The sequence below is a fragment of the Opisthorchis viverrini genome (genome assembly GCF_000715545.1).
Source record: "Opisthorchis viverrini unplaced genomic scaffold opera_v5_365, whole genome shotgun sequence".
In the NCBI taxonomy this organism is placed as follows: Eukaryota; Metazoa; Platyhelminthes; class Trematoda; order Opisthorchiida; family Opisthorchiidae; genus Opisthorchis; species Opisthorchis viverrini.
The window spans coordinates 1-24,284 of NW_008752028.1; the positions used below are offsets into that span (position 1 = coordinate 1).

Here is a 24,284-nt window from a genome sequence, read left to right on the forward strand (position 1 = left end):
TGATTGTGTGTTTGGAGGTGTAGAGACCTCAGGATACTTGTGATAGGCTAGCACTTCTCACACCCATCGTTTTCTTCACACCTCAGGACTTTAAATAAAGTTAATTAAACTTTGTAGTTCTAAGGTATTGAAGCATAATTGTGAAGGCAGCAAAACAGTCACAAAAAATTAACGGTTAAAGCTAATGTGGTTAGATCCGACATGAAATATGTACAACTGCCTATCTCACCTTTCCTTGGCCTTCGCGGAATCTCAATGGCCCTCGAAACAGCAATCGTCGGGGAACTGTGCGTCGTAGTCCTGACGGTACATTCGCTGACCGGATGCGATCCAAGATTGTTGGAGCCAGTTTGGTGGTACTGTAGCCTTTCGGTGGAATCCATCTTGACAAATACACTGGCAACGCTTCGGGTTCCACGTCAATGGAAGAAATGCTTTTCAGTGAGCTGATTCGTCTAACGCGATCCTTCGGAGCTCCCGAAAAGTCCGACAAATTTAAAGTGCTCGATCTGAGTGGGGAGGTGACGCTCACTGGGTTGCAGGTGAAGAAATTCTCACCCATTGAAAATGGGGATGTTAAGTCACTGTAGTCCAGTGAAGGGCGAGATGGCTGACTTGCGACGCCAAGTTCTACTTCCCCGAGGATATGGGAATCCTGGATCGCCCGGATATCACTCACTGTCAAGACCACTGGTGCAGGCAATTCAATGTCTTCTAGTAAAGAGGACCTAAGTGAAAACCGAATTATATGCGAATCCATTAGAATCGAGAATCAAAAGGCATGCATTATTATACTATTCTGCTCCGTTTTATTAGTTGACTAAAGCCTTTGAACTAAACCAATTTTTTCAATGAAGCAATTAGATTTATTGAGGCTGAAAACCCGTTTACTCCTCATCTCCTGCACTTCACTGCGCATCTTAAATATTTTTTCCTTTCGTTCTGGATGTTTGAATGCCGTGCGATGCACAAAATCCTGATTTCCTGATCTCCGATAGTGAACGACGCAAGACAAATAGGATATCTCTGCAGGTAATTCAAGGTAAAGATGGGGATAAATTTTTTCTATGAATTGCTGTTACCCTTAACGAGACCCATATGGCAGGAAACGAACTTATTTCCTCTCGATATAAAATGGCAACACAATATTTGTTTTACCTCCAGAGCCGTAAGTGTTTTCACCTTGTCTTCAAGTCACATAGGTACTGGTCGAGATAAGAAGTTGATTTCTTTACGCCCATTAGGTTGACAGAAATTCTTATAATCTTGCGTTTTCTTTTTTAGGCCAGCAAATAGACCCGGTCCCCAAATTCCCACAATATATTTGTACTTGAATAAATATAAGTAAACCTGCTTACTCATTGGTAAAGTAGGACGGCACAAACTAGACACTCGGCTGAATTTCAGTTGGATCTTTTGTTCAGCTGAGTGTGTTACGCAAAAGTACACTTCCAACTCATTTTGAAAGTTATTCACTAGGAAGAATAAAAATATCTCCGTTTTCATAAAGCAAACTACTCACAAGGTTGCTGAAAACTCTTCGACAGCTCACGACCGGTTTTGCTTTACTTGGGGCCCATCAGGTAGGCACAGTCCCCGAGTTTCCGTCAACCTTATGCTCTACTTGAACGGTCCTCTATAGATGACGAAAGGGTGATTTTCCTGCTCGCAGTTAACACTGTTCTTATATAAGAGACAGAAATGAACAAAGATGTTTGCTCACTGTATCCCACCTCCGGCCAATTAGTTTCACAGATTCATTCAGCTAAAGGTATTTTTACATGTAAACAAGCGAACCGCGATTGATTGGACTGGAAAATGAATGCTTCTGAAATTCGAAGCTGCACGTGACCTGGCGGTATTTTTGAGTAATTGGCCAAAGGCACCTAGAACAAAAGACGAAATACTAGCATTTGGGTTTTCCCCAGTCATATTATTCAGCTGGTGCGTCCAGCCGGATGATGGTCACGCTACTCTTACCCGCTTCAGTCACAAAAATAATCTCGGCTACTGTGTATGCCTGGAGCAAGAGTGATGACATCGGTCTAATGAGTTACAACTTCTTTGACCGTAAACAAGGTGAGGTATGCAGCGTCCTGTAGCTAACTAGGGAGCACGGACAAACCCTCAGACAAGTTATGGCAACCTATGTGTTATCGTTTATCAAGCTATTGTTAACATACTTCCACGATATACGGCAAAGCTATGCAATGCTGAATTCAGATCAGCCTTGTGAAGAGTCTACCAAACCAACATATGGTCGTGATAGCTCTATAGTTGCTCCAGCTTAGAAGGCAACGTCAAAGCCAACAGCGCCTAAGTATTTTGTCACTGAATGTTCGTTCGCCTCTTCGGGAGACAGTACATTTCGCTAAGTTATTTTCCAATAAGATCTTGAGGCATGGTTGGTCGCTTGCAAGGATAGTCCTAGCCAAGCCTAAGGAATATGCGTTCTTTAAGTGATAACCTCTGCTGATTACGTGTTGGAATCATGAATTAAAAGTTTAACGTACCTTCGGAAGTGATCATAGAAATACTGATATCCATCACCGGGATTCTCGTTGTAGTCTGGGAACATCAACTCGTCCACCAGCGCATCCATCTGTGCACGAGGTTCTGAAGGTTCCAGGTGACTGTCGATGGTTCGGACGAAGGCCTTCACTTGACTCAACTGAGGACAGAAGACATTTAGGAGAGCAAACAGATAATGAATCCTCCTTTTAGGTGGTGCGGTGCAAATGAGAAAATATCGAGCTTCCAACCAAGATTTCGCTGGTTTTAACTCACGTTCGATCTACTGAGTACCTCCGGCTGATTGTGTCGCATCCGTCATGCTCGCTCCGGTCTCCGCTTTGCCAGACAACAACACCAAATATTTTGACTTGGACCATAAACGTTCTCAATTATTCCTGGAAATGGTGGGTCTAAGAAGTTCCAAAACAATCACAAGCTTGGATGGGAGGGAAGCCTGACGTGGTGCAGATATAAGACTGACTAGTCGGGTTCAGTTTAGCCTTATTCTATGAACCGCAGCTAAACCTACTTACGTTACATGAACTGCGATCTAACAAACACCCTTAACAAACCTTAAACTTGTGTCCATAAACCTCGTCCAAGCCAAATGACCACTTTTACTTATTCTTACAAGTCGTTTGCATGGCCTGTACGTTTGTAAAGTTTCCTAATTTTGTCTAACAGTTCACTGAGAGTTTCATGTCATTCTTTATACGAGATATGATGATTCGTCCAACTTTTTAATATTTTTTTGTGTTATTCACGGCGTAAGAAAGTGATAGTCTTCCTAAAGTACCAGTCAGCGAGGTTGTCGAAGGGTTTCTTGTCATTTGCGAACAGGCATTTGGAGCGATCCAGAACCTTCATCAGCATACTAGAAACAGAGATGGTTCAAGTACCGAACGTGGCATAATCCTGCTAAAAGTCCGCCGGTAACCTGATGAAGGTGCATTGGCCATCACAAAGTGCCCCACTAAAGACCCTTAAATAATTTCGGAGGTGGGCGATAGAGTCCATACGACTGGAGTTTCCGGGGTATCAATCTCCGATTATTAGCAATAAGGGCTTTTTTGAAATTAAAGCACCAAACTTTCTAATTCCCGTTCCTAACCTGAGCATATGTTTTTTCAAACAGAATACAAATATGTACTGGTGAACAAAAGGCTTTAGGTCAAGGAAGAGGAGAACCTTTTGCGTATTCTTACGAACATCTTTGAGATTGCTGGGCAAATGTTTGAATCTAATATCCTTGTGGAGTAGAGACCGTTTTCTAGACAGGTGTTAGCTTCGCACGCTACAAAGACTGATCATGTGACCTTGTAAGGGAAGTGACTAGTATGTCTCATTGGTCTCAGCAATTTATTAGATCTAAATATGTACTGGTGAACAAAAGGCTTTAGGTCAAGGAAGAGGAGAACCTTTTGCGTATTCTTACGAACATCTTTGAGATTGCTGGGCAAATGTTTGAATCTAGTATCCTTGTGGAGTAGAGACCGTTTTCTAGACAGGTGTTAGCTTCGCACGCTACAAAGACTGATCATGTGACCTTGTAAGGGAAGTGACTAGTATGTCTCATTGGTCTCAGCAATTTATTAGGTCTATCATCTAGACCCGGCACTTTTCCTTTTTTTGCGCTTGCAAATCATGTTCCTCATCTTTGGTTGCGTGAAAAACACTTTGACGATTGGTGCGGCACTAATAACTGCGTGTAACGCTGGTCAACAGGACAGTGACAGTGCTTTCGCCTTGCTTCGCTTAGCTCCTAAGCAGAAACATAAGCTTCCCATCACATTGTCCATCCTCTCTATCTACGCCATAGTCTTTCGGTGTTCTTTGTCTATTCTGTAGAGAGGTATGGAAGCCGTTGTGGATCTTCTATTTTAGATCGTTTATAACTTATGTTGTAATTATTGGCATGCTGCACCTGATTTGGGGTACCCCTTCCTTCGTGTTGAAGGAAAGTCCTGCACCGGACACGGCTTGATTTACCTTAGTTAATCCAAGGTAGAGGATAACCACTCGATCGGATACTTTTAGTGCAAAACGGCTACCGACTGACGGAGTTCACACTCTCTTGTCTGATGAACAACCGTTCATAGCCGCTCCGATACTGTGATTGTGCTATGATTACGAAAAATGAATTCTGGACTTCGGAGGGGCTTTCCTTGAAATTTCCACTGGTTCGAATCATGGCTCAGGCCACTAGCCAATTAAAATTGTCGGAAACCCAGAGGTATGTGACTGTCCGGCGAGAACGCCCAAAGGTCTCATATTGAGTGAAACGCCTTGTTGGTAAGTGATCACAAACAAGAGGCTGCAACCTCGGACACTACCGGCTGGGCTAGTATAAGTCACCAGCTCGATGGTAGATTAACGTTCGCTAAAATAAACAGAATTAGACGGTGCAGCAATTATGCTGATGTTTTTACCCAGGTTCTTGGGGTTCATCAACTTTAGTTGAATTCATTTGTCCTCATTAACCTCGAAGATAACCGATGGATTTTTTAATCTATATCCACTGAACATTCATACTTAGCCTAGGAAAAAATTAACTTAGAGTAGTCTTATGGTTTCGTCAACACGAAAAATGAACCCCTATATTGATAAAACATTTTTGATATCCTCCACTTTGTAACATCAATCCTACCTTCTTAGCTTTTGCGTGTGTAAATAGTACTAGTGCAACGGTGGATACTGCTGATAGGAGCATGCGAGTAGTATGGTTTCTCGTTAATCCGCTTCGCGTCTCTAGAAAAGTGAAATATATTTCGGAATTTGTGGAGTCGCATTTGCTTGCATTTGAGTAACGAATATCCAGGAAAGTTCGGGCAGACGCGTTCGAGGAGGAGATGGATATTCAATTTTTGTAAACAAGATGTATATGAGTACCTCGCTCCCCTGTCCAATAGTCTCTAGTTGTTCGGTTGTCGTTTTCTAATACATAACTCCGCAGAGAAGGCTTTCTTCCTTTCCTTTGGTACAATGTTTCTGAAATAATGGGGAACAAACCCGTCTCCTCTTTTGTGTACCTGTATTCATCATTTAAAAAGGAAATATTCTTTGTCCGTTATAGAACGAGGTTTCGCTTAAAGACTCTCTCTTTACTACAATCATAGTGGTATGTAAGTCACTGAGGAGGGCTGGACAATCCAAGTCTGATAAACACTTCCTCCCTCCAGTTTGACTCGGTTTGCTCGTTTTCGAGCTCATCATTTTGGGAAATTGGCGTGCGAACGGATATGGAAACGTGAATATAAATCATTTCAGAAAGGAGCTTATCATTTCCAAATTCAGCTTGCGCGGTACCTGGCGTAAATCTAGCTTGTGTGAAGGTTGGAACATTGTCTATACTAGTGTAACGATGATACTACTGATGGGAGTGGCATGCGAGTACTATGTTTCCTCGTTAATCCGCTTTACGTCTCTTGGAAAGCGAGATCCATCACGTAATTCGTGGGGTCGCTCTGTAGCATTTGCTTGCAGTTGAGTAACAGTCAATGAATGTCCAGGAAAGTTCAGTAAGACGCGTTCAAAGAGAATATGGATATTAAGTTTTTGTAAACAAGATGCATATGAGAGTTTTGCTTCCCTTTCCAGTAGTCTGTAACTGTTCAGTTGGCATTTTCTAATAAATAACTCCGCAGCGAGGGCCTTCTTCCTTTCACCAATATGGAATTTTCGGGTTCTTATCAGTGGTCTTCGAGTCTCGCGAACGAGATATGCTGTCATGGTTAGAAGATATTAGTTTAACGATCTTGAGGACGGAGAGGGCAGCTTGAGAGAAGTGGACGAGAAGGGGATTTACACTGATTAACCTGCCACAGTTGGGTTCTCCTAACCATTAGTGACGAACTTGGTTCGCTGAATGTCCTGTGATAAGCCTGTCTGATGCTTTACTTGGGCCGCTATTCAGGACACAAGCGTTCTTTCCCTGATATGACATTATTTATAATGTCGTCACAGGTGGGGACCTCATTCGGTAGAGACTTCAGTCGTGTTCTTCTCACCAGAGTGATGTGTTACGCTGAATGCGACACGCATGATTCATTAGTACAAGAGAAGTCGTTGCTCGAGGAGCCAGTCAACACGTGTGACAGCGCGATGTGAACTCAGTGATTGAAGATGAACGGCATTATATCCAGTCTAAGTGCGAGCTAATCACACTGCTGATTAGCCACTCGTGGCTGAATGGTTAAGTGTTCAAACTACAAGCCACGAGGTGGCGGGTTCGAGACTCTTCGGAGTTTCGTGAGATGCGCACTGTTGATGATTCCCAATAAGGAAGCAACAGCTGTACAGTGCTTCTCGACTTTTCAGCATAGATTGGCTTCACTTACGGGACGAAATTTTCACCAAGTCTCCACAAATGTCACGCAGTACCACAAAAAGATACACATTTGGAGGGGGGAGAATTCAGCAGGTGTGACATTGAAATACTGAAATGCTCAACAATTCTGGTGATACTATGCAGCTTGTGCTCACTCGTGATGAAGACATCCACTGAATGAAGATAAACAGCTCGCTGGTAAATCCTCTGATGTCTCTTTACCATGTGACTCATTCGGATCAACAAGCAAACGGAATTCGTTCAAATGATGAATATCGATTTGTGTGGATACCCAGTTTGAATGGGCAGTGACAGCGCTTCTTACTTCATATCCTTTGGGCGCATTTTTTGGTGCCCAAAGTGGATTCGTATGCTCATGCTCGCACACTGTAAATAACGTGCATATTTAGGATTCCCCTTCCCCAATTCTATTGCCACAAGAGCTTATGTCTAGAACAAATAACCATCGTTTGGGAACTGGATTCGTCAAGATAAATCCAGATACTCATGGAACTCTTAAAAGCAAACAGTCCGGAGATTGCTCCTGACAATACAATTGACAGTGAAAATAAACCCAGATCTGATCAGTATACCAAAATATTGAAAACAGAGTTATATATACTTCGGTTCAGGTGGTTATATACTTACATCTTGCTACTCAACATTCTGGAGTTAATCTTAGTTGGGTAAGTATATCGCTCATAGAAAGAGACCACTCTGATGGCGTACCACTGACCTGGTGTTTAGTACTAACTTTTTCTCTCGGACAAATTCAGACGGAGAGAAGCCGTCTAGAGAAGTGTTATGATAGAAATTTTCTGTGAGAGGTTGTCTCGTTGGAGAGCTATGACGACTAAGGTTCTCGGATATTCTTGGGCCTTTCAACTGCTCGGTAATTAACAGTTTTCAGATGGCCGTATGTGACTCAGGTGGTTGGGTCTATAAGTACCTGAGTAATTTTCCGACAGCTCTGGTTCGAACCATAGGCTCATTCACATTGGTCGCATACCCACTGATGATCCGTACATAGGTTTCGGAAAAATGCTGCTCTACTGTGGCGTTTTGTACCTTCATTTTGCTTCCATTATAACAGTACGTAGTTCATCAATTGCATAGTCGTTTTTTGTTTGAATACGAAAAACTACAAAAACGCGCACTTGTACAATTTCACAGAATACAAGCGTGGTCACGTGCTTCGACTCTCTCTTCTGATTTCGCTTGCACTTGCAGCGGTCATTCGCGAGTCTCATGTGCCAACTCTGGTATCAAAACATTTCAGGCCATCTGCGGAATTTATTATATGTGGGAACTGCTCAGAAGACCTCTGGACCACCATAATTGGATTATTGTTTATTCGCTGACCTGGGCCAACGATGAACTATTGTAAAGAGGTTAATTGCTAGTGAGTCCGTTCCATCTGACCTCTTTATTATTGTATACTCAACCTAGCATTATCCTTTTTATTTCTTTGTCACACACCCCTGGTAAACTAACTTATTGGATGGCCAGACCACTACACTACTTTCTTAGACACATTAATTAATCAATTTCCTCGTAACATCCTTTCTTCCACTCCTGAATGCAAAGTGAAACCATTAGGTTGATTAAAAAAACTTACCATGCGACTTAAGCATTCCATCTCTTCGGGATCATCACAATATTGTTGTATGTTCTCGAGCATCAGTGGATATTTGGTGATACGCTTGAATGGCTTGGCCAACTGATCCCATAGAGATTCTCGCTGTTCCGGACAAGATTTATCAGCCCACTAAAAACAAGAGGAGGGCGACCATGAACTTACTTACTACGATGTCTATTCTATGGACTAGTGAGGAGTGCTGAAAAAGTCTATAACTGTCTTCAGAAGTCTCATTTGAGAGATGGTCTCTCTGGAGGAACTCATTTGCCACTTTAATGACGTATTGACTGGTTTTCTTCTCTGCAAGGTGTCTTACCACACTCTAAGATAGTATAATTCATTTTGAAAAAGAGGCATCTCCTGTACCGGACCAAATGGATAGCGGTCGCTGCTCATCCGAGATCCTGAAACACTATGGGCGGATATTGTAAACTACAGAATAACTTTATTGTTGAAGCGCTTATGTTCAACATCTTAATGATGTTCTAACGGGTTCCAATAAAACGAATTGGCGATGACCGCACCAGCCCCAGCCTGCCCGACTAGACAACTGAATGCACTCAGTGTGGCCCAACCTAGTTACCACCTAACAACAAAATACACGTGGATGGGTTGACACGGCAGTCGGAAGACAACGGCCATAACGACGGCACACCAACAGTACAGTGGCTTGAAATTGTTGGCCTTGCCAGCTAATGGACGTTCCTCACCAGCAACGACAACAAAGAAGCCCTATTTAGCCTGTACATAAAACTTATGACCATCCATCAGTGCGAACAGTTCAACCGCTACCTTTCTCAAAGGGAACTGAATGATCCTAGACTAAATCACCTGAAGCGACTGAAAAGCATGTGAGCAAATTTTCCGTTTACCGTTTTTGGGGTGTTTGCTGATTGTAAGAAACCTCTTCACTTGTAACTTTCCGGATAGCAGCAGATGTGTGACTGAAATCACTTTGGTATTAGCAAACGCACTCTTGTTAGTTCATTAACTGTGCATGGTCACGCCGTTCCTGGTGTCCCAGGCGTTACACGAACCATTTCAACTTATTTTGGGTGACCAGTGGCGCTGACTGTACCGATATTGCTAGTTTTGTGCCTGCCGTCAAGCAGTATCACTCAGAATGTGCAGTAATCGCAACCCAACTAGAATCGGAACACATCTCGATGGACTGCTTTCTATCTCCTACTTGGAAGGCGTTTTATGGTGCTTTACTGCATCGAATTCAAACGTTAGTGTCAGAAGTTAGTTCGAACTGGTTACCGAATGACGCCTGCTTAGCATGTTCATTTTAATGAATTGGTAGGTAAGGCGTAGGCTCAAAAGTGTACGAAAAAGCGACAAGGTCGATCACACTTTCATTTTGTCCATACCACTGGCAACGGCAATGACAAGTACTTCTCATACTGTGGTGACGTAATGCACTACTCATGAGGTTGCTGAAAATTATTTGATAGCACATGACCAGTTTTGCCCTTCTTGGGGCTCATCAGGTAAGCGCAATACACGAGTTTCCGTCAGTTTAATGTTCTACTTGAAACCAAATTGCACGAGATTAGCATAATGCACTTGAGTGCAAACAAATTCGGTTTTTTGGGAGACTCATCTGGAACCCAGCTAATCTCTCATTTATGATGTAATGACTTTTAAGATGGTTTAGATATCGTACCACCCGAAACACGAGGAGATCCGGTGCAGTACATCACAAATGAGAGATTCAGCTGGGTTCCAGGTGAGTCTCGCTAAAAAAAATTTTACAGCCAACAAAGCTTCGCACAGAAAGCGGGCCCCTAAACGAAACGTGTTCGCTTACCTGTAGGAAGGTGGCAAACGTTCCATTGTTAATTCGGGCATGTTTGACATACTTCTGACAGCGTGGCAGGTCGGAGCAATATTTTGGATAGGGCCAAAAGAGTTGAGGAATCTGCGAATGAATGGAATGGTTACAAGTGAGCTCGGAGATCTAGCACCGGTATGTACGAATGGTGTATCGCTTCTAGTAATAATAATAATAATAACAATAACAATAATAGTAATATTAATGATAATCACGTTGATAGCTAGTCAGATAATTTGGGATATGAAATCACAAAACAGAAAATTCAGGTGAGCTTGACTTCTTCAGTCAGATTAAATGCGCTAGTTACATTTGACAAGGAGCAACATAATTCAGCTGGGACAACTTATCTCCGGTCTACTGCCCCACCTTTGAATTTGGATCGATAAAGCCGTCGGTGCAAGCGTGACCTGACATGCGCTGATACTCCACTCAGGTTGCAGACAAAAAATGACTTGTGTGTCATGTACTCCCCATGTAGCATAACACAGTTGAGCTTGACCGAATGAATATATCCCTGGTTGCACCAATAAGCAATAATTTTTACACCCGAATAAAATACTATTCGTGTAATACGCAAAGCACGCTCTTTGTTAGAACAGAACAGTGTTTCTCCGGTCGACAGACTCTCACTACTAAATCCAGACTACGTCCGTTTAAATGGCAAGTACACCGAGATGACTCTCGGTCAGTCAAGAGGCTCTATATGCTTAGAACTTCGATACCTATAGGGCCAGATTCGATCATACCGTAGATTGAGTCGTCTTACCCTTGAGGTACAACGCCGAGAGCTCACGCGCTATTGCTTATAATCTGGCCTTTACAGGAGGATTGTATAGGATTATATTCTGATATCACGACCCTGGAAGAAGTTCAGTCATCCATTCTCATTCGAAGCATTCAAAAAGTACTTGTCGATCGATAAAACTGTACATGGCCACTAATTTCGCTCCGGCATGCGGTTCCGTATCGTGAGGGTCGTCTGGAACCTACTTCGTCGTCGCACGCTTTGGTTTGTCGCCCTTCAGTAATTGCTTGTGAAGTTAGCGCAGCGCTTCTCAGTATTTCGATAACTTTTGACTTGATATCACATTGGGAATTTTATCTAATCTGTCGAAGCCCTTGGCGCCTCAGTTCGATAGATTGCCCGGTCTTACGGGCAAAGTGGTTTGTTCCCGGAAACCGACCAAATAGGACTGGCTTCACCCCAGCAAAGCAGCTAGTTGTTGATGCAAAAAAGTGGGGTTTTATTAGGTTACCAATAGCATCCTGCACCGCTCTGTGCATAATTCATTGGACGTTCAGATATGCTCACGACGTACCGATCCACTATTTGGTTGGCTTGGTCAGCCTTTGTTTTCACCGTTGATTAAAACGGAGCATCGATCATTGAGCAACGGAAACCCGAGTTCTTCTTCAGTGACGGGGGCGGTTTCTCAAATCCTCATTACTAATGGCTACCAGCGTCATCAGATTGTAGGGCTCCGGCCTCCGGTTAGGTTCTGTGTGGCCTAATGACCCCATAAAGGCTGCATTGATTCCTCCTTGTGAACATCCACCCTGCCGAATATTGCCCATAATAGTGATAAGCGGGACTACTTGATCGCTGATACCACAAATAGAATAAGTTCCAGGATAGCTTAATGGGTGGTTTTTCCGTTGTCAACAGTTGATTTCTGTGTGCGGAATTGGACTTGTTTTCGAGAAAAGATTCAAGATGATTAGGTCGAATTGACGTGAGTTGTCGTGATATTCAATGGCCAACAACTCACTGCGGATAATGGGGTCAGACAACAATGGGCGACTACAGTATCAATCAAAATCCCTCGTCTCTCCGGAAACATAACCACTTCTATTAGTACTGCGATGTATCGATGAGATGACACGTGACTCACGGAAGCTGCATTGATGGATGGATGGATGGATGGATGGTTGGATGGATGGATGGATGGATGGATGGTTGGATGGATGGATGGATGGATGGATGGTTGGATGGATGGATGGATGGATGGATGGTTGGATGGATGGATGGATGGATGGATGGTTGGATGGATGGATGGATGGATGGATGGTTGGATGGATGGATGGATGGATGGATGGTTGGATGGATGGATGGATGGATGGATGGTTGGATGGATGGATGGATGGATGGATGGTTGGATGGATGGATGGATGGATGGATGGTTGGATGGATGGATGGATGGATGGATGGTTGGATGGATGGATGGATGGATGGATGGTTGGATGGATGGATGGATGGATGGATGGTTGGATGGATGGATGGATGGATGGATGGTTGGATGGATGGATGGATGGATGGATGGTTGGATGGATGGATGGATGGATGGATGGTTGGATGGATGGATGGATGGATGGATGGTTGGATGGATGGATGGATGGATGGATGGTTGGATGGATGGATGGATGGATGGATGGTTGGATGGATGGATGGATGGATGGATGGTTGGATGGATGGATGGATGGATGGATGGTTGGATGGATGGATGGATGGATGGATGGTTGGATGGATGGATGGATGGATGGATGGTTGGATGGATGGATGGATGGATGGATGGTTGGATGGATGGATGGATGGATGGATGGTTGGATGGATGGATGGATGGATGGATGGTTGGATGGATGGATGGATGGATGGATGGTTGGATGGATGGATGGATGGATGGATGGTTGGATGGATGGATGGATGGATGGATGGTTGGATGGATGGATGGATGGATGGATGGTTGGATGGATGGATGGATGGATGGATGGTTGGATGGATGGATGGATGGATGGATGGTTGGATGGATGGATGGATGGATGGATGGTTGGATGGATGGATGGATGGATGGATGGTTGGATGGATGGATGGATGGATGGATGGTTGGATGGATGGATGGATGGATGGATGGTTGGATGGATGGATGGATGGATGGATGGTTGGATGGATGGATGGATGGATGGATGGTTGGATGGATGGATGGATGGATGGATGGTTGGATGGATGGATGGATGGATGGATGGTTGGATGGATGGATGGATGGATGGATGGTTGGATGGATGGATGGATGGATGGATGGTTGGATGGATGGATGGATGGATGGATGGTTGGATGGATGGATGGATGGATGGATGGTTGGATGGATGGATGGATGGATGGATGGTTGGATGGATGGATGGATGGATGGATGGTTGGATGGATGGATGGATGGATGGATGGTTGGATGGATGGATGGATGGATGGATGGTTGGATGGATGGATGGATGGATGGATGGTTGGATGGATGGATGGATGGATGGATGGTTGGATGGATGGATGGATGGATGGATGGTTGGATGGATGGATGGATGGATGGATGGGTGGTTGGATGGATGGATGGATGGATGGATGGGTGGTTGGATGGATGGATGGATGGATGGATGGGTGGTTGGATGGATGGATGGATGGATGGATGGGTGGTTGGATGGATGGATGGATGGATGGATGGGTGGTTGGATGGATGGATGGATGGATGGATGGGTGGTTGGATGGATGGATGGATGGATGGATGGGTGGTTGGATGGATGGATGGATGGATGGATGGGTGGTTGGATGGATGGATGGATGGATGGATGGATGAATGGATGGATGGATGTAGCCGGAAGCTCAGTCTAACTGGCACGCTGGTGTTCCGCAACCTCCCCTTGAACACGCTTCAAAGTTCCTAAGAAAAATCCTCAGATTGATATATCCGTGCCATCAACCAGCCTGAGGGTACGGAGTACCATGTCTGAACAGAACAATTCCACTACGGCGGAAAGCGCGAATAGAAGAGACCTGTCCACAGGGTGCCACGCATTCACCAACGTAACTGGTCCACCCTGTGTACTCACTGTTTTCAAAAATGGCAATTTTTCAGTCCTGAAACAAATGAAATCTTGAGGTACCAGACTGTACAATATGGTCGCTGTTTCTACTTTCCGTCTTGGAAATTCTGGCCAACCGGAGAGTTTGATGCACATCCTGCAATCCTGTTGGATCGCAAGTGATACTTGTTGCACTTGCCACAGTAAAGTTCCGCGGAATCTTGTGAAAAGTCTTCAGTTTTTGAGGATTTAAGAGCATCTTCTCCTCGATCAGGCCTGATCTAGTTGCTGTGCTGCAGCGTCGAACAACGGTTGTGGATGCGAACACATTCACAGATAGGTGTGGATTTATGTCGTATAAGAACACGAAAGGAGGCATAAGTAATGAGCCGATAAACCTTCTCCCGATATCAACCCGGCCCTACGTGCCATTGACAGTGACGTTGATATTTGGCTTCAATATTCCTAGTTATTTTATATCGCCGTGTCTGCCTTTTTCAATCCACGGAGGATGTCGTGAAACTGAACTATTCTAATTTCAAACTGTGATTTATACTCTCTATGTACGCACGTGGCAACTGGGATTGTCGGTTTTTTCTTGCTAGTGGCCTTCACACCGGACCTTCTATTCTGAACACCTTATGAAAGATATGCAAATACCAGCACTTTCTGCTTTCTGAATATCAGCTAGCACTTCTGTCCCACCTTCACCTGCTAGCCTCCACTCGCGTGTTTCTAAATTTCATTTTGCAAAGACGATCTACCGCTTGTGACTGAGCTAGTTACGACTGCTGCTCGAGCGCTTCACACCTCTCAGTTTTCTTGTCTAAATTCCCTTAAGTACCTCTCATCTTTTTATGACTGTGATAGTTCTTTTCGCATGTGGCTCGTGCTAATGGTGAAGGGAAGAAGGCTTTCGCTGCGGAGTTATTCATTAGAAAATGCCAACTGATTAGTTACAGACTATTGGAAGAAAAACTCTCATATGCATCTTAATTACAGAAACTGAACATCCATCTTCTCTTGAACGCGTCCTCCTGAACTTTCCTGGATATTCATTGAATGTTGCTCAAGTCCGAGCAAATGCTACAAAGCGAGTCCACAAATCCGCAATAGGTCTCCGTTTTCAAGCGAATTTACAAGAAGAAGACATACTACTTGCATGCCTCCCTCATCAGTAGTATCACCATTATAAGGGTATCATTAGTTTAATCATTTGAACCAGTCGATGACAATCTACAGAGTAGGCCCAAAATAAATGTTTCTGATATGTGGAGCAACTTAGTCAGATTGCCATGGCTCAACTAATGGAACGTTCCGGGTCATGCAAGCGGCCCTTTGCCGACTGTTAAGCAGCAAATACGTTTATCAGGTTTGCTTTGATGTAACACCAATCGACATAACTACTCACAAGTAGAATATTTATGTTATCAATTATAGTTAACGATTTTAACAGGGAATCTAGCGATTGCACTCCTCTCTCATATTCGAAGATATTGATTATTTCCTCTCTTGAAAAGCACGTATACATAGGTGAAGATTTGCACATGAACTAAGTTAATTAAATCGATTTCAATACTTTGTCCAACCGGGTGTCTTGTGCAAAATATTATGGACTAACTTTAATAGGGCCGTTGTTGCTCAGGCGAGTGAACCTCCCTCTCAGTAAACTTTGGAAAAGCTAATCTAAGCTCCAGTATGACGACATTGCCAAGAAATTAACGTTATAGTGTGCTGTAATGGTCAAAACACCCTTGAATTTACACACCATGAGTAACAGGAATATTCACTTGTGTGCAAACTGAGTTGAGCAATAAATACTCGGGTTAACTGATTGCATCAGATGTCTGCTGGGCTCACAAATAGAGTTCAAATACTGCAGTAGATTCGATTAAAATCCGAAAGTTTGTAGTTCCAAAACGACAAGTCAAAAGTCAGTTTCTCTGGACCAACTGCTCCAATTGAGGTTTGGGGAAGCACTGCAAGGTTACATCTGTTCTAGTCACATCTTTGCGTCTTAAAAATAGACGTGACTTACTCGGGAGGATGGTAAGCATTATTTCATGATGTACATTTCTTTGCATGACCCTTTAGTGTTTTTTTTGAGTAACAGAAAAAATCAGTTGAAAATCTACGTTTTTTTTTTGAGTAACAGACAAAATCAAGTTGAAAATCTACACTGCGTACTCGCGCAGCGGTAAGAAGTAAACCAAACTGTCACACGCGTTATCTACGCAGGGGACCGGGCCGTCATCAACGCTGCAGCAGCCAGGTTCAAATGGCAAATTTCTGCTCACCGGACTGGATTTTAGGGATGTGCACATCCATGACCTTGATAGCGGCATAAATTGCAAAGCTTAAAGAACATGTGGAACACAAGGACCCCTGCTTTTTTTACAAAAATGCAAACATTTCAAATAATGTAGCTCACTTGAAGAAATCCTGGCTCCAGAATTTCGGCAGAAAGCAATTCCCCTGATTCCGACACCTTCCGATAAGCCTTGTGTAGATATCCGAACCAAAGACGCAGATTGGCTTGGTAGACCTGTTCCAAATTGCTGAAGATTTGTACAGGTTCCAAGTTCAAAAATAGTTTTTCTCGATGTCGGAGGAATGGAGCGATGTAATTCTGTGAGTAAGAATAAAACAGGTGAATTTGTTCAGTTGACGTCTTTGATGAGTTGATACGGACCCAATGCAAACTTCTCGCTATTTTCACGTTACTTATTTGTAGTAAGTAGTTGGACGTGAAGTCTGTTTCGATCCGATATCGTAGCAATCATGTCTCGATTATAAGTGTGTGTAAATCTCGCCCCATAAAAGAGAAGACATTTTAGCACTTAAATGTTTTCTAAACATGGAATTTCTTGCACGCCCAACTTGACTCCCTTACCTTTACAAAAACCCTGTCAAAGTCCGGAGGGTTTTCCGCTTGTCATGTGAAGTTAATAATCTTAACCCCTTGAGTCAACTTTGATTTGTCTTCTCCGACATCCGGCAGAACCAACCAGGTAGATCATATTTCATGCGCCCAGATTATAGCACTCCTACTCTGTCCATTTTCCATCAAAGATTCAAAAGTGATGTTGATCAAGGACAGCCCCTTTTCGTTTTCACACATTTATACTGAATATGTTTTTAGAGGCCATCTTCAGAATCTTTTTCGATCGATTGGTGGATTTGTGCGTTGTTCGAAGCAGATTCACCGTTGTCTATTCGGTAGTAACCGAGCCTAGAGGAATGAGCTATTGTTTAAGTATGACTGACTAACTCAGGCAACGACTGCTTACAGCATCCTCGTCATGCGTTCTTCATTAGCGATTAGCAATGTGCAATGATTAACAGGAGTAGAATACAGTGCAATTTCTTGGGTAACCTTGATAATTCATCAGCATTTGAGCGTAGCGATCAGTAAGAAATCTTCCGGGAAAGATCTCGAATTCACTTTGATTAGAAACATGTCAATGGAGTTCGCTTCGCTATTTTCATAAAAGGAACTACCCACAAGATTGCTGAAATTTCTGCGACAGACCAAGATCGGTTTCGTCCTTCTTGGAGCTCATCAGGTAGGCGCAGCCCCCGAGTTTCCGTCAATCGTATGTCTTATATGAACCCAAACTGGAATGATTTCGCTTCGCTCTGTTGCTTCCAATGCGAACGAGCTACGAAGAAAGGGTCTGTTTAGTTATGGGGGCAGGATGGATCAGTGGTGCCGCCATGGGGTGAATGTTGAGTCGACGAGACTATCAGCCTTTTCTCCGGCATTCTTACTTGAATGCTTAACTGAAAAGTTACACACAATGTATGATGGCTTAGTGGTTAGAGTGCGAATTTACTATCCGGAAGGTCCGTGGTTCGAACCTGACCTCTGCCTCTCGACCTCTCCCGTCTAGGTTTAGGCATTCTGGCAATATCCCAGCCCACGTGCTTCCTTCTGGTCGCATCGAGCCGATTTCGTTCCATATATGTCCAAAACTAACCATATCGTCAGTGACATAAATGCTTCACCAACCTCAAAATGTACCAAATGTTAGGATCGAAATCGCTCGCGGAAAATACAAAGTACGAAGGAATTTAGAACTCAAAGAAGCAACAACTGTTTAAGCAGACTTTTATGTAAAACTCTGCTGCTACACAACTGCCGCTGAGATGCTGAGACGTATACCCTTTTACTCTCGGCATTGCACCACAGTAATATGTACACCATCTGTAACCTTCCCGCCAAAATCAATATTTTTGATAAATAACCAGCTATTCTTATTTTATCAAGTTTCAAACACTGATCAGCTTGTTTCCCTGGAGCAGGAACCATGAAATCACTTAGTGCTTCGCATTTTCGGTTCTTCAAAGTTCGTATTATGTTAAAGTCTGTGTTTATTGTGCATTTCGCAACGAGTGACGGAAGCACGGTTAGAGTTCATGCGCACCCTTCGAAATAGTTTAATTGTTCGGATATGTTGCCTCGTTCAGAGACTACACACAGCCTCGTATGACTGACCCCAACTAGGAACAGTTTGTGTACTTATGCTGGACTTTCACTTTTAACAGGAGATGCATGACCTCAAGTTATACCACTGAGAAAATCCCAGAACAATGATAATGACTGGTGCAGCTGTTCAACTAGAGGAAACTTCTCCACTTTTATCATGCGGCATACTACCTTAAAGGCTCAAAACACCAAACGTTCAACAAGATACGGCCCTGCATTAGATGCATACATGATGATCCCCAAAAAGGGCGAAACCGAGCGTGGGCTGTGGACGAATTTTCAGCAACCTTATGAGTAGTGCATTACGAATGCACATGTATAGCGATATCTCGAATATCGTAGCAACTGGAACATGAGGTGGACTGGCGCAGCACATTCACTCGCCTGGTAACATCACAAATAAGGAATTCAGATGGGTTACGGATGAGTCTCTCACAATAACAAATTTATTTGCAAATGAGTGTATTTTGCACACATGATGCTGTTACATCACAGCACGCATGCACACACGCGCACAACCGCACAAAGCACAAGATAACACCTTGACTGATTAAGGAAACGGTTGTAAAATGCTACCATTCCCACTAGTGGTCTTCTGTGAAGACTGAGCAAACCTTTGAAAGAAAGAAGGCCTTCGCTGCGGAGGTATTAAAAAACGCCAGACAGGGAAGCAAAACTCTCATATGTATCTTGTTCACAAAAACTGAATATCCATCTTCTCCTCGAACGCGTCTTCCTGAACTTTCCTGGATATTCATTGACTGTTGCTCAAATGCAAGCAAATGCGACTCCACAAATTCCGTAATGGATCTCGCTTTTCAAGGGACGCGCAACGAATACACGAGAAAACATACTACTCACATGCCCAATGAGTAGTATCCACATTGGTGATATTTGTTTTCCTTTCTAACTTTCGCTGCACCAAAGTACGATAGGAGTCCATGCCATTCCTGTTATGCTGACAGACCTGATCTTTTTTGGACTACTTAGTATTATGCGCGAAATCCAATGAGTGATTTCCCATACGAGGATATATTTTTCAGTAACCCCTGGACGACAAGAAGGAGTAGTGAGTACAAATGGGTAGTGATACATTTGGAACAACTTGAGAAAAATCTCGTTCAAAATGAAACACTATCAGCCAGTAGAATTGTTTGTTTGAAGACTGCTGACTCGGCTCATGTCTTTCAGACAAGCCACCTCGCAGCCACGTGTTCACAACTGCGCAGTCAAATAAAACGGTACACAGGATGGCTGGAATGTGTTGATGGTAAGGAATATTGCATCACCCTGGCTTATTTTGTTTCTTTTCGCCAAAATAAATGCAAGACCCCGTGGTCACTAATCCTGTCCAATAACGAGAGTGCTGATTCACCCCGCGAACCAACGGTGACCAGCGGTAATTTTCCATGTTATCTGGCTACTCATAAGTAACCGGACTTACACCTGTATATTATGACGCCGTTTTGGTTCCTCGCTGCTCGTTTTCCCCCTGTTTCGTTCCTGCTTAAGATCTGCTCATTCTTCAGTAACTGATGTCAGTATTCTGTTTCCCGTCACTTGCAAGCTAGTCTCGATTTTACCTAATTTCCAGTGCCGCTCCGAAGGAGAAATGGATCGACGGACGGTAAGCGAACGAGCCGTCCACCACACCAGACTGACGCCAGGGAAGGCTTATTATTTTGTATTACCTATGTGCCGCACCTGTCAGATAGTTTTTGACGAGATCGTTTAAAACGGACGAAGCCGCGTAATCTGACTTGTCACGAGACACGAGCAGCCACGTCGAGCTGCAAACCGAAAGACAGTCCGTCACATCCCGAACGTACTGATTTTCAGCTCCGTTATCTCTCTATATACGGCCAACTCACACTGTCAGACTGCCGCTATATGTGTGTTTGCACATCTTTTGGTACTTACCTTTTGTTGCCTTTAAAAATCCCTGCTACTTCAGTGACTATTTTCTGCTCCTGCTGATTGCGTCATTATTGATTGTACGTTTGCTTAATTCGGGATGCCTACTAATCCGTTTGTCTGTAGAACCAGTTCCTGTCAGTCCTCAATATATCATCTGCTGCCCCACGTCTGTCTGCTCCTATTGACTACCGGTTACGAACTGCGTATAATCTAATAGCCTCAATCGTCCTGTGAGATTCATAGCCACTGGGATCTTACAGAGAGGTTCCGTTAAAATAGCGGTCCCCGAAATACCGCATTTTAGTTTATGAGTCATGTGAAAGGATGATATACAGACGTTTAAGAGAGGAATAGAAACCAGCTAGAAGCCATCGTGGGTCACACGACATTGGACAAATGATGATTATTGATAGTCCAAGAGGTAACTACCAAATTTGGAAGTTTCAGCACATGATTCAGCGAAGGGAACAACACTACGCAGAGAATGAAGTCTTTGTAAACTCACATCTAAAATACATCGCAGGTCATTGATGTATTTCAGTTCAGTGACCAATACTTCCCAAATCGCGGCCTGTTTCTTCATCTCCTTTCTGCTGAGTTCCTTTTTTGATAAAAAGTGGAAGTTATTAGGACTGTGAGTTAAAAAAAAACAGTTTTTTAAAGTAAAACCATCATTTGGTGGATACACAGAGTTTGATAAATGGCCGTTGTTCTGTTCATCGAGTTTGGTTTTGTCACCAGCTGAGAACTCAATGGCACGCAGCTATCAGCTTACTTCCCCCTTACCTGCTCATGTCAATATAGTTTTCAAACAGGAACTGATATTTTTCCATGCGACTTGCTTACTAGTATATACCCTTCCTGTGATCTTATTGGTTCGTCCGCAATCTATATTGCGTTGTGATTTGTCTTTCTCACATTCGATTCGATTTCCTAACATATAAACGAATATCTAGTCAACAGGCTCCAACAAACTCTTGCACCCGAGCCAACTGGAGGTCTCTCGATGATGAGTACAGCTGATCATCGGGGTCGCGTTGGTCGATACTGTGATTTATGTTGAATTAAATGCACTACTGAAAACACGCACCACCGTTCAAACACATTATTTGCACATTACCCGATTAGGTTTAACGATATCTTCCCAGTTTTGCTTGATTGAAAACAAACGATTTCGATATTCCGCAATCCGAGTTGCTGTCGATGGTTCATCTAGGCGTGGATGACTGCTGGACAGACGAGGAGAATCCGGTGTTGAAGCGTGAAAAATGGCGTCTGTTTCGGCACCGGACACTGCTTTGACCTCTTTGTCTCGCCTCCCTAATTTGCTTGGGCGTCGACTCGGCGGTGTGGTTGACGGAGGGTTTTCCAGGAGACAATTCATTTCGTACTTGTCGGCCAAGGTGACTTCATCCGGGACGGTTGATGCGAAATAACTGAACCAGTTGTGTAGTGAAACCATATTGTCCTGTTGAGAATTTAAAAGATGAGGCATTCTGTTTACCCAAAGTTTATCTTTTCATCACAGTAGCATGAAGTGGAAGGTTGCAGAAAAAAAAAGGAAAGAGCTCTTGCAAGTTACTCACGATTATTACGATATAGGTGCCAGTACTGGCTCTCAAGCTCAATCATGATGGGACGAGTGTTCATGCAATCAGCCTTATCTTCACAGTCAATTCGCCTCCAACCGTCTGCTTCTGCTGTGCCCTGTGCAGGTCGTTTCCTTCGTTCGTACCTGAGTTCACAATCCAGCTTAGACTAATTTACTTAAACCAGGACATTATAGGTCCTTTCGAAGGATGTTTGCTTCTGAAAATCAGTTCCAATATGGATATTTTCACAGATGCGAAGTCAAGTAATGCCGAAGAATGGGAGGCCTCATACATGCTCAACCACCAAATCTCTAGATTGATCTGGACTGAGAATCTTTCGGCTGACTGGCCAACGAGCATTGCGAAGATTCGGAGAATATTAGATGCTCGTACGGCTGCCTCCCAGTGAATTTGTATGCATGGTGAGGTCTTCTCGTTACCTTACATTTATAACGTTGTGCACAGAAATGACAACGGCTGGGAGCCTAATACGGAGGGGTCATTCGAACCGCATGACCGAGGGGCATTAGCGTTATGCCACTGAGGTAACTTTTCACCAGTCACTTTTATGATTCAGTGGGGTAATGGTCAACTGCTAACGGGCAAACCGTAGGTTAAAATTATCCCCAGGACTAAGAGATGTCTTAATTGTTGTTTAATCTCAAAACGAATAAGGCCTTCCCAACGTTGTTCCCAATATTTCCACTAAACTTTGAAAGTTTCCAATCTCCCGCATATTTATCCATCTATCTATCTATCTGTCTATCTATCTCTCTGTTTATCTATCTATCTATCTATCTATCTATCCATCTATCTATCTATATATCTATCTATCTACCTCTCTGTCTGTCTGTCTATCTATCTATCTATCTATCTACACCAAACTGATTCAGTTGAATAAATCTTTCTCAAACAACTCGTAAACAGTGCTCAATATCACTCGTTCAACATATCAGCAAGCAGCTTGATAGTCCGTCGCCTTTATTTGGCTATTAGCGAAAAGGAGAAGGCTTTTGCTGTATGGTTGTTGATAAGAGAAACACCAAGTTGACGGTTACAGACTATTGAACAGGGGAGCAAAACTTTCATATGCATCGTGCTCACAAAAACTAAATGTCCATCTTCTTGAACACCTCTTCCTGAACTGTCCTGGATATTCATTGAATGTTGCTCAAATGCGACCAAATGTGACTCCACAATTTCCGTAATAGATATCACTTTTGAAGAGACGCAAAGCGGATTTACGAGAAAACATGCTACACGCAAGCCTCATCAGTAGTATGCACCATTACAATAAGTATGTTTTGAATTTTCGAGTAGTTTCAAACTTTTCATTGCCGCTGTTCCTCTTCCAGAACTGTCCCTCACATTCGACACTGTCATAAAAGTTGCGCGACCGAAATTTCCGGTGTCGGGAACACAACAGGAATGTTATTGGGTAACAAGGCCAGGACACAAAATCATGGACAGGCTGAGTAACTTTCAGTGAGTAATTAGTCCTTCTTGAAGAACCTTCAACAGAAGGTGGATGTTCAGTTTTTGTAAATAAGATGCATCCTCCAGTACAGCTCATTGCGACAGTGAGACACACAAACCGTCACACCAAGGTAAGGTTCAGTTTCACCCAATACACAAAGCCGATGAAAGACGTTCACAAGCCTTTGAATTATCTATAGGTTTGTCAGGTATATTTTCAATATAACCAAGATGATGGATGTAAAGTTTGAAAGCTTGAGGTAGTCAGAGTAGTTCTTTGTAGACAACACCGTGGTAATGTGTTGAAATATTGGTAGCTCGGGGGAGTTTATTGGTTGTTGATCAGGTGGCTGTTGATATGGTCGGTGAAGTTGGCAACTGACTTCCAAATGTTTCGTCACCATACGATGAGATGCCATCAGCGCGCAGTTAGGAGGTTACTTCCTCCTTGACTGTGTGCGCCTATATAGCATTCGAAGGCTAGGTGTTTTCCTCTGGCGTGATTGACTACTTGAAGTTTATCGAATTTAGTGAATCTATTGGTCCGTTTGCGATCTTTGTTGCGTTGTGGTTTGCATCCCTTTGTGCTGAATGGTTATCCCAACGTCTTCTAGTTTAAGTAGCTTGTTCTCTCTGGCCTTGATTCA

At 43.3% G+C, this 24,284-nt stretch overlaps 1 protein-coding gene across 1 annotated transcript in view; it reads right to left on the minus strand.

Moving 5' to 3' along the window:
• Nucleotides 1-222: 222 nt before the first annotated feature.
• The window catches only part of T265_15156 (hypothetical protein), a gene marked incomplete at both ends in the record, with an annotated part of 70,195 nt that continues 46,133 nt past the window's right edge, over nucleotides 223-24,284 (minus strand). The window contains 7 exons of the mRNA XM_009176834.1: nucleotides 223-728; nucleotides 2,514-2,671; nucleotides 8,460-8,609; nucleotides 10,294-10,404; nucleotides 16,595-16,792; nucleotides 21,075-21,170; nucleotides 21,690-22,037. Coding sequence (XP_009175098.1) covers nucleotides 224-728; nucleotides 2,514-2,671; nucleotides 8,460-8,609; nucleotides 10,294-10,404; nucleotides 16,595-16,792; nucleotides 21,075-21,170; nucleotides 21,690-22,037 — 1,566 coding nt within the window. The remainder of the gene's footprint in view (nucleotides 729-2,513; nucleotides 2,672-8,459; nucleotides 8,610-10,293; nucleotides 10,405-16,594; nucleotides 16,793-21,074; nucleotides 21,171-21,689; nucleotides 22,038-24,284) is intronic.